Genomic DNA, 11,430 nt, shown 5'->3' on the forward strand with positions numbered 1-11,430 from the left:
CTCATTCCAAGCATTTGTCTAGTAAGCCTGGTAGTAATTCTTAAGGAATTAATAGGCGGGCCAAAATGCAATCCATCAGAGTCAGCTTTAATGATGGGCAAATTCATTAACTTTGCTAGCGGTCTTCAAAGATTTAACAAGCAAAATGGATCCTGTGGACCTTGCAGACATACTCTATCTGGGCTTCCAGACAGTATTTGATTAGTTTCTGCACAAAACGCTAATACACAAGGTAAGATCAGATGGGGTTAGGTGTGTTTGATTAACTTGGACAGGGGATTGGTCAACCAAAAGAGAGCAGAGAGTGGGGCTACATGGGTCTTTATCTGGTTCGCAGGACATAACTAGTGGGGAGCCACTGAGTTCAATCCTTGGGCCCAAACTGTACCATCTATATTAATGACTTGGATGCGGCAGAATGTACTATGGCCAAATTTTTAGGTAACGCTAAAATAGGTGAGAAAGTAAGCTGCAAAGAAAAGATAAGAAATTTGCAAAGTGGACATGGATAGATTAGGTAAATGGGTCACAATTTGTCAGGTGGAGTTTAATGTGGATAAATGTAAGCTTATTCATTTTGGTCAGAGGAATAGAAAGGCAACTTATTATCTTAAATGGAGAGAAATTTCAGAGTGCTTTGGGGCAGAGGGGTCTGGGTATCCTTGTACATGAATCACTGAAAGCTTGTATGCAGGTACAGCAGCTAAAAAGGAGAACAAATGGAATTTTGGCATTTATTGATAAAGAGATCTAATATAAAAGTAGGGAAGTGTTGCTGCAATGTACAAGGCAATAGTGAGACTGCACCTTGAGTATTGCATAAAATTTTAGTTCCATTACATGAGAAGGGATGCAGTTGCATGGTCAGCAGTTTAGATGAGCTTCACTAGATTGAGTCCAGAGATGAGAGGTCTGTCTTATGAAGAGAAATTGAGCAGGTTAGGCCGATAATCTCTTCAGTTTAGAAGAACGAGAGGAGACCTACCCAAGGCATATCAAGGAGATTGACAAAGTAGGCATAGAGGGACAAGTGAAAATGGCAGGTCATAGTTTTAAGCTGGCAAATGAGGATATGGAGCAACTGCTTTTCTCAAAAAGTTGTGAATCTGTGGTATTCACTACTGCAGAGTATAGCGGAGGCCGGGATATTGATTAAATTTAAGGAGGATAGAACATAGAACATTACAGCACAGTACAGGCCCTTTGGCCCTCGATGTTGTGCCGACCTGTCATACCGATGTGAAACCCATTTAACCTACACTATTCCATGTACGCCCATATGCTTATCCAATGACGACTTAAGTGTACCTAAAGTTGGCGAATCTACTACCGAAATCTATTCTTAATTAGTAATGGGTCAGAGGTTGATGGGGAGAAGACTGGAATGAGATCACTCATGATTATATTGAGTGGAGGAACAGGCTTATTGAGCTGAATGGTCTACTTTCACTGCCAGTTCTTATGCCATAAACCTTCTCTGAGCTGCTTCCAATACATTAACATCTTTCTGTAATTACAATGATCTGTACTTTACGTGGTACTCCAAACATGGTTTCACCAATGCCCTGAATATAATGCCCCGAATAACTGAAGCATGATCTCCCTACTCATGCATTCAATTGCCCCTCACAATAAAACATAACATTATATTAACTTTCTTGATTACTTGTTGTACCTACCCTCTGACCTCCTGTCATTTTTAGAAATGTTTAGCCAACAATCATGATGTAATTATTAGAAACAATGTATAGCTTTAAGTTTAATTTATACATCATATTTTCTACAAAGTTGGGGAGACATAGTTTTAGAACATAGAACATAGAACATAGAACAATACAGCACAGAACAGGCCCTTCGGCCCTCGATGTTGCACCCTCCTGTGAACTAATCTAAGCCCCTCCCCCTACACTATCCCATCATCATCCATACACTTTTCCAAGGACTGTTTAAATGCCCCTAATGTGGCTGAGTTAACTACATTGGCAGGCAGGGCGTTCCACGCCCTTACCACTCTCAGAGTAAAGAACCTGCCTCTGACATCTGTCTTAAATCTAACACCCCTCAATTTGTAGCTATGCCCCCTCGTACAAGCTGAAGTCATCATCCTCGGAAAAAGACTCTCACTGTCCACCCTATCTAATCCTCTGATCATCTTGTATGTCTCTATTAAATCCCCTCTTAGCCTCCTTCTCTCCAATGAGAACAGACCCAATTCCCTCAGCCTTTCTTCATAGGGCCTGCACTCCAGACCAGGCAACATCCTGGTAAATCTCCTCTGCACCTTTTCCAATGCTTCCACATCCTTCCTGTAATGCGGCGACCAGAACTGCACACAATATTCCAAATGAGGTCGCACTAGCGTTTTGTACAGTTGCATGCAGTTTTATGCCATTTTTCTTTTAGAGTTGTTTTTGTGGACTTAGTGCTAAGGATTGTGGAGGCCTATTGTTTGAATGCATTTTAATGAGGTTTTACAGCACATGCATTGAAACCATAATGGTTATCAGCTCGGAGATAATGGGAACTGCAGATGCTGAAGAATCCGAGATAGCAAAGTGTGGGGCTGGATGAACACAGCAGGCCAAGCAGCATCTTAGGAGCACAAAAGCTGATGTTTTGGGCCTAGACCCTTCATCAGAAAAAGGGGTTGGGGAGAGAGTTCTGAAATAAATAGGGAGAGAGGGGAAGGCAGATCGAAGATGGATAGAGGAGGAGATAGGTGGAAAGGAGAGTATAGGTAGGGAGGTAGGGAGGAGATAGGTCAGTCCGGGGAAGATGGACAGGTCAAGGGGGCGGGATTACGTTAGTAGGTGGGAAATAAAGGTGTGGCTTGAGGTGGGAGGAGGGGATAGGTGAGAGGAAGAGCAGGTTAGTGAGGCGGGGACGAGCTGGCTGGTTTTAGGATGCAGTGGGGGGAGGGGAGATTTTGAAGCTTGTAAAATCCACATTGATATCATTGGGCTGCACCATCTATGCTCGGTTTGCAATAAACAACTGAACCTCCCAGTCGCAAACTATTTTAACTACCCCTCCCATTCCTTAGATGACATGTCCGTCCTGGGCCTCCTTCAGTGCCACAATGATGCCACCCGAAGGTTGCAGGAACAGCAACTCATATTCCGCTTGGGAACCCTGCAGCCCAATGGTATCAATTGGGATTTACCAAGCCAGATTTCTCTCTGAGATTTGACTTATCCTATATTAAAATCAGCTTGAATCATAGAAGCCCCACACTCTGAAAACCGGCCATTTGGCCTGTCGAGTCCATGCCAACCCCCTGAAAAGCATCCCACTCAGACCCACACCAACTCCACAACCCTGTATTTCCAGTGGCTGATTCACCCAGCCTGCACATTCCTGGACACTACAGGAAATTTAGCATGGCCAATGCACCTAAGCTGCACATCCCTGGACTATGGGAGGAAACCGGAGCACCCGGAGGAAACCCACACAGACACGGGGAGAATGAGCAAACTCCACACAGACAGTCGCCTGAGGGTGGAATCGAACCCAGGTCCCTGGTGCCACTTAGTTTATTTCTTCCCTTGTTCAAACTCATACGCTGTCCCATGTACATTGTGTTGATTCTCAAAATGTGGAAACTTACTGCACCATCTAGCATCGAAGTTTCGATTTGGATCCGTGCCCACACAGTTAGAACCAGAATTCCTGGAGCGTGTTTTCCTCCAGAATCGATCCTGCAGATGGACGTGGTGGAGAAATAAAAGTGCTATGTATGTTCATACCCCTGTCCTGTTTTGCAAAGGAAGAGAACATATCCCTGTTTTGTGAAAGCAACTGTGGGTGCTCAAGAGGGGAAATAAAAACAGTGTGCTGGAGTAACTCAGCAGGTCTGGCAGCAGCAGGGAAAAGAAGACCAGAGTCTAATATCACCCTCATTAGGGGCCTGGAACATCATACTTTTATTGGGAAGTTGGTAGAGCAGTGATAATGTCACTCGACAGGAATGGCAGAAACTGACCTGAATTTGCGATCCAACCTCAGCAGGTGGTGAAATTAGAATCCAATTAAAAAAACTATGGAATTAAAATTGGAAGTCCGAAGGTGACCCTGTAGCTGTTGTTGATTGTTGTAAGTACCCATCTGCTCGTTAACGTCCTCTAGGGAAGGAAATCGGCCATCCCGACCTGCTCTGGCCTACATGTGACTCCAGACCCACAGTAATGTAGTTGACTCTTAACTCCCCCATGGAATGTTCTAGTGAGCCACTCAGTCACCAGAGGCGTGCCCCAGCTATTTATAGTCAATAGCAATGATTTGGATGCAGGGATGGAAGGTCGGACTGTAGTCCCAATCAAGGCTTGTGGATGATGCAGGGATAATGTCATTACATTAGTAATCCTTGTAACTATAGGATAATGTTCTGGGGACACAGGTTTGAATCCCTTTATGGCAGGTAGTCAAATTTAAATTGAATAACAATAAAAAATCTAGCCTTATGGCCGCCATGTTGACTATTATAAAGACCTATCTGTTTACAAGGGAAATATGCCTTACCTAGTCTGGTCCATTTGTTACTCCAGGCAATATAACATTTAAGAGATGGGCAATGAATGCTGTCCTCAGTAAGAGACACTCACATCTCATCTACTCTGTGAAGAATTCTTTGGGACATTCACAATGTATCAGGCACTTACCTTGGTCCAGCTATAGACATAACCATCTACATTGATAACAGGAACAATGAGGAAATCTAGTTTATCCAGAAGAGCAGTCATTGTAGAATCAATTCCATAATTTGTAACAGCCTGTGGAAACAGAGGTTTATTAAATGGCCTGTTTCATGACTGCGACAATGAAATGCCTGCAGATAAACAGCACAAAGTGAACCAGATGCTGCAACACAAACCTCTTTCACGAACCACTGGCAAAATGCAGGGGAGATCCACTCCCTGGCATGGATCCCACAGTCCATAAAGATGGCAGGTTTCATGAACCTTGTCCTTTTGCCGACCTTTAATGAGAGATTGGCAGTAACTGTGATTCCATGAAGCTGCTTTATCAGTCCAACCATAAACTCTGGTCAGCTTTTGATCACTTGTAGCAGTAGGCTAAAGCGAAGAGATCAGAGGGTCTCACACCAATAAGTACGGAATATAAAATCTTACCCTGAGGACGTAGATTCCTCGTTCCTCATAGCTCTGTCCAATTTCAAACCGAGAAATTAGTCTCGGGTTTTTAATGGTGACTTTAGTGATCCAGGATTCAATCTACAGGAGTCAAAAAAAACAATTGTGAGCGTATCCTCAACTTCTACACAAGTGCAATTTCTGATTGATTTGTTTCCTTTGAGATATATTTTTCAAATTCAACATATTTCAAAGTTCAGTGTTTAAAATATGATAAACATGTATCCATGGGTTTTCATAGATGGCTGGATTTTTTGATATATAAAACAATTGAATGCTTCAGAATCACAAAATTGTTACAGAGTAGAAAGAGGCCATTCTGCCTTTGCTGGCTTCCCAAGTGAGCATTTCATTGAGTGCCATTCTTCCACTTTCTCATCATTGCTCTGCACGCTCTTCCTTTTTTCAACTACCTAAGTAACTCCCTCACCAATGCCTCAGCTGACTTACCTCCACCATGGTTTCAGGCAGTGTACTCCAGATCCTAACTATTTACTGACTGAAAAAAGTGCTTCCTCACTTCACTTTGCTAATTACTTCAAATTCTTGCTCTCACATTCCCAATCCTTTCATAGATGAGGATGCTTCCTCCTTCTTCACTCTGTCCAGACCTTTCGTGGTTTTGAACTTATGAGGGTTTTAATCATGATTTTAAAAGGAGATGGATAGCCTCATGGTATTATCACTGGACAGTTCTGGGGACCTGGGTTTGAATCCAGCTATGGTAGAGATTGGAATTTGAATTCAATGGAAAATAAATTGGGATTATGAGTCTAATGATAACCATGAACCCATTGCTGATTGTAAAGGGAAAACCCCTTCTGGTCCACTGGTGTACTTTGGGGAAACAAACTGCCATCCTGGTCCGGCCTACATGTGATTCCAGACCCACAGCAATGTAATTGACTCTTAAGTGCCCTCTGGGCAATCAGGGATGGACAATGAAAGCTGGCAATGCCCTCGTCGTGCGAATGAATTTTAATTAAAAATTAAATACTTCTATTAAGCCTCCTCCCTGCCTTCTCCTGTCCAGGAAAAACAACCCCAATGACTGCTATATAGTTTTCTAAATGATGTTTCTCGCATCCCAGAAGCTTTTTCTGTGCTCTCTCCAACAACTTCACATCACATTAAGCATCAATTGTTGTATCTTATTACAGTTGTGATGTTATACAGTGAGTTGTTATGACCTGGAATTCCTGAATATCCAAAAGTAGTAGGTTCACTAGATAAATACTTGAAAGGGAATATTCTGGTGGGGGAAGTGGGACTAAGTGGATAACTCTTTCAGAGAGCTGTCATGGACATGATGGGCCAAATGGTGTCATATTGTACAGCATCATTACATCATTCCAAGTATGTAAATCCTTGCATTATTGGGCATTACTTTGGTAAAAGTCAATAGCACTTTGAACTTTCTTTCAGTCAGTTAAAAGATAATGGGAACAAAAACAGAAGTTGCTGGAAAAGCTCAGCAGGTCTGGCACCAAAATCAGAGATAACGTTTTGGGGTTGGTGACCCTTCCTCAGAACTAGTTTGTCAGCTCTGATTAGAAACGCCAACTCTGATGTTTTTCTTCACAGATGCTGCCATGCCTGCTGAGCTTTTCCAGCAACTTCTGTTTTTGTTCCTAATTTACAGCATCTGCAGTTCTTTTGGCTTTTCACCAATAACAGAGGTGGGTTCTGATCTCGGTCAGTGAAGGCAGTGATATTTGAACCCAGAGACTTAAGATAATGGATGTTTGGCCTTGTCCAACTATTCAGCATGAGTTGCTTTCAAATGTTGTGCCTTCAAAGGTCACTTGTTCTATGTTTAAAATCTGCTGCACGTCAGCAGTCTTGCTAATAGTGACCCACAGGTAAACTTCAGAAAAAATGACTGGGCAAGCAAACACAGCAAGTTGGGTTGGTGAAGGTAGAAAGCTGTTTTCCTACTTTTGCCTTCTTGGAATGTTTTTCTCCAATAAACATTAGAGTGACACTTAGCTTTAGCAGGTACCTTTATCTGTAGGAAGTATTATTTAAATTGCAATTTATTAGCATATGAGGATATACAGAAAGTGTCTTTGTACACAGTTAAATGAAAATAGACTGGCATGTACAGCTAAGAAGCCAGGAAAGCAAATGTTATATTGGGCTTCATTACAAGTGGGATTGAGTTCAGAAGTCTTGCTACAATTATACAAGGCCTTGGTGAGACTATCCTTAGAGTATTGAGTACATGTTTGGTCTCCCTCAGTAAGAAATTATCTTCTTGCTATTGAGGGACTGCAGTGAAGGGTGACTAGAATGATACTGGAGATGGTAGGACTCTCCTATGAAGAGATATCCACTTGATTGGGCTTGAATTCACGAGCGATTAGTAGAATGAAAGGAGATTTGATTGAAAAGTATAACGTTTTAACAGAGCTGAACAGGTTAGATGCAGGGAGGATGTTTTCCCTCGTTGGAGAGTTTAGAACCAGGACCCACAGTCTCAGGATATGGAAGAGGCCATTTAGCACTGAGATGAGGAAGAGTTTCTTCACTCAAAGGGTCATGATCTGTTTAAATTCTCTGCCACAGAAGGCTACGGAAGCTGGGTCACTGAATATATTCAGGAAAGAGATTGGCACATTTTCAGAGGTTCAAAAGGAATCAAATGGATTGAGAGAAAGCAGTGAGATAGAGGATCAGCCGTGGTCATCCTGAAGAGTGGAGGAAGCTTGATAGGCCGAATGGCCTATATCTGCCCCTAGTTTCTATATTTCTATCATCTGGCCTACATGTGGCTCCAGTCCCACTGCAATGTAGCTGACTCTTAGCTGTCCTCTGGGCAATTATGAATGGGCAATAAACATTGACCCAGCCAGCCATACCCGAATCTCATGATCAATCATAAAAATGAGCCATAATATTATCTTTACCTCATTCCACTGGTGATACCTTTCATAATTATAGCCAGTTGAGTCTGTTGCATTTTGGTCAAACTGTTTCTCCATCAGGCTCTGCACATTCTCAATCAACACACTGTGTGAAATAAGATTAATTTCAAAGAGGTCATTCTGGATTGTAATGATGAACAAAGGTAGACCTTTTCACATGGTGCACAATTTGGCAAAAGTCAACCAAACAAGCCAATGCAAAACACGATGGTTTCTCAAGGGTAAATTGTGTTTTGGCCATCCTTTGTGCCAGTTAGAAAGACATTACTTTGGGATCCGGCCATGCACATGAAACTTGCTACAGGGAATCCCCACGTTACAAATGCTTAAGATCTTGATCCCATGCAGGAGTTTTAAAGATCTGACATATGAATGTTTCCTGTATTTACAAACCACTATTTGAAATTCTCCTGCACTGTGTTCTGACTCAAATACAAATTGAGCCACAAACAGATTTAAGAATGGAACCTATTCACAACTCCAGACATGAGGTAAGAGTGACAGCCCTTGACATTAATGCTGTATATGACCGATTGTGGCATCAAGGAGCCCTAGCAAAGCTGCAATCAATAGGTAACAGGGGCAAATGATCCAGTGGTTGGAGTCTAGCCTGAAACAGAGGAAGATGGTTGTGGTTATTGGAGGGTCAAGCATCTCAGCTCCAGAACGAGTCTGCAGGAGTTCCTCAGGATAGTGTCCTCTTCAGCTGCTTCATCAATGACCTTACCTTTATCATAAGGTCAGAAGTGGTGATGTTCGTGATGATTGCACAATGTTCAGCACGATTCGTGACTCCTCAGATACTGAAGCAGTCATGTTGAAATGCAATAAGATCTGGACAGTATCCAGGCTTGGGCCGACAAGTGGCAAGTGACATTCGGTACACAAATGCCAGGCGATGGCCATCACCAATAAGAGACAATCTAACCACCGTCCCATGACGTTCAATGGTGTTACAATCACTAGATCCCCCACTATCAATATCGTGGGGGTTACCATTGACCAGAAACTCAACTGGGCTTACCAAATAAACACAGTGGCTGCAAGAGCAGGTCAGAAGCTGGGAATACTGCGGCGAGTAACTCACTTCCTGACTCCTCAAAGCCTGTCCATCCTCCACGAGGCACAAGTCAGGAGTGTGACGGAACACCCCCCACTTGTCTGGATGAGTGCAGCCCCAACAACACTCAAAGCCACTCACCATCCTGACCTGGAAACATATCGCCGTTCCTTCACTGTCACTGGGTCAAAAACCTGGAAATCCCATCCTAATAGCATTGTGGGTCAACACACAGCAGGTGGACTGCAGCAGTTCAAGAAGGCAGCTCACCACCACTTTTCAAGGGTAACTAGGGATGGGCAAGAAATGCTGGCCAGCCAGGAATGCCCACATCCCACAAATGAATAGTTAAAAGAAACCTGGGAGCTGTCCGTTTCGCCCCATATTGAAATATTCACCATGATGTGTTTTACCAATTTGTGAGCCGTTTGAGGAGCCTCTTAAAATTGAGCAATTTTTCTTCCCTTTAGATGCAAGGGCATTAGTAGGTCTCAGTGAAAAGTGTTCTTTTTCATTTCATAAGACTGTGACTGTAGCGCATCAGCATAACTAAAATGTCATTTAAAATTGTGTCATGAACAGCTGTGGACAAATGAATCCTTAGAAATGCTAATTTTTCTGATAAATCTATTTTCTGCTGTAATAATCAAACTACACCAGGTTACCACCCTCAAGTAATACCTTTCAATGCAAAATTCAAGTGAGCAGCTAGACTCCAACACACAACCCGATGGTGTTGATTCATCATGGGTTTTATGTTCGTCGCTAGGAATTTGGAGGAAAACCCCAGCATAAAATAACATTCTGTAAAATAAGGAAATTTTGATCACACTTTGCACCAGATCGGCAATTGGACCCAAGTAAGAAACTCTACCCGACAGTTCTGTGCAGTGAAAGGTAATACAGGGTTGGAAACTAACTCATATTTCAGTCCAATCTTCTCCAGTCCAGCCTGGACTTGCGAGGCCCAATCAGCACCCACTCTGAAGTCTACGGTCCAGTTTGTTGTCACCAGGTCAATTGAATGTGGATGCCAAAAGTCAACCTGTGGACACAGCAATAGCCCCATTAATGGCCTTCATTTATTTGTAGTTAATTAAGCAGCAGCATGTGACTTAAGCAAAGTGACTCGTACCTTTCCAGTGTGGGACACATTCTTCAGAAACTGCAGGTCCTGCTTGTTTTCTGGTTTCAGGCGAAACACTTTACCCCTTTCAACAAAACTCAAGTGTTAGTTTCAACACTTGCCAGGGATATTCCCACCTCTGTCAGTTTTGTGGCTAACCCAAATGGGGCATATTTTTAAAGTGCGAGGAGAATGATCTAAAAAAGACTTGAGGGCAACTTCTTCACTCAGAAGTGGATCGTGTGTAGAATGAACTTGCAGAGGAAATGGTGGATGTGGGTACAGTTACAGTGTTTAAAAGACATTCAGAAAAATACATGAATAAGAAATATTTGAATGGATGTGGGCCAAATGCAGGCAGGTGGGACTAGTTTAGTTGGGATTATGGTCAGCATGGACTGGTTGGACTGAAGGGTCGGTTTCTGCGCTGTATTTTTCTATAAGTGTTTTCAGACACAGATTAACACAGATCCAATAGAGAGTTTAAGACTTTGGGTTTGATTAAAATGGTTGCTTTAAGGATATCCGAAGGGAGCAGAAAGAGATAGAAGGGACCTATAGGGAGAGAATTTCAGAACTTCAGGATGAAGTAGCCTAAGGCATGGTCATTAATAATAGGAAAAAAAGGAAATGCATAAAGAATTAGAAGCATGTAGGCATTTTTGTTGGGTTGGAAGACTGAAGGATGTTACAGAAATAGGAACGCCTAAAGGAAGATTTAAAATAAATGACAAGAAAACTTTATAAATTCAGGCATTTTCCTTACCCTGCGTGTTGGCCCACTGTAGCTTCGACAGAAACAGTTGTAAGAAAACTGAGAAACAAAACTCTTGCCATTGTTTTCTTTGCTTGTAAAACACACCCAGTCAGGTCAGGCTAATTTATACCCCATACATTGTCTGCCACATGTATATAACAAGTGCAGCATAATACACTGTAAGTTTTTTTTCTAATATCTTTGGCAACATGCACTTGCTTTTTGATATGGATATTTTTGAACAGTAACTTCCTTCCGGTCTATTATCCCTGAACAGTGATGTTCTCGTTAACACATAAATACGCTCAAAAATATCTTGTGTCACAATTGTTATCTAATTACTCATGAAATTTTTTATCTGTATAGCTAGCCTGGGACCTCTTACTCTATGAGATCTTGCAATGCTGCAG

The 11,430-nt window shown here is 42.3% G+C and overlaps 1 protein-coding gene across 2 annotated transcripts in view; it reads right to left on the bottom strand.

The window, feature by feature from the left end:
- LOC125457652 (carboxypeptidase B-like) overlaps positions 1 to 11,193 on the bottom strand; it is a 66,450-nt gene extending 55,257 nt beyond the window's left edge. For both annotated transcript variants that reach the window (XM_048542184.1, XM_048542183.2), the window contains exons 1-8: positions 11,030 to 11,193; positions 10,273 to 10,348; positions 10,058 to 10,182; positions 8,060 to 8,162; positions 5,130 to 5,231; positions 4,871 to 4,975; positions 4,659 to 4,769; positions 3,608 to 3,698 (exon numbers count right to left, since the gene is read on the bottom strand). In XM_048542184.1, the coding sequence (XP_048398141.1) occupies positions 3,608 to 3,698; positions 4,659 to 4,769; positions 4,871 to 4,975; positions 5,130 to 5,231; positions 8,060 to 8,162; positions 10,058 to 10,182; positions 10,273 to 10,348; positions 11,030 to 11,100 (784 nt within the window). In that variant the 5' untranslated portion in view covers positions 11,101 to 11,193. The remainder of the gene's footprint in view (positions 1 to 3,607; positions 3,699 to 4,658; positions 4,770 to 4,870; positions 4,976 to 5,129; positions 5,232 to 8,059; positions 8,163 to 10,057; positions 10,183 to 10,272; positions 10,349 to 11,029) is intronic.
- Positions 11,194 to 11,430: the final 237 nt, after the last annotated feature.

This window comes from Stegostoma tigrinum, chromosome 14 (genome assembly GCF_030684315.1).
Source record: "Stegostoma tigrinum isolate sSteTig4 chromosome 14, sSteTig4.hap1, whole genome shotgun sequence".
NCBI classification, from domain to species: Eukaryota; Metazoa; Chordata; class Chondrichthyes; order Orectolobiformes; family Stegostomatidae; genus Stegostoma; species Stegostoma tigrinum.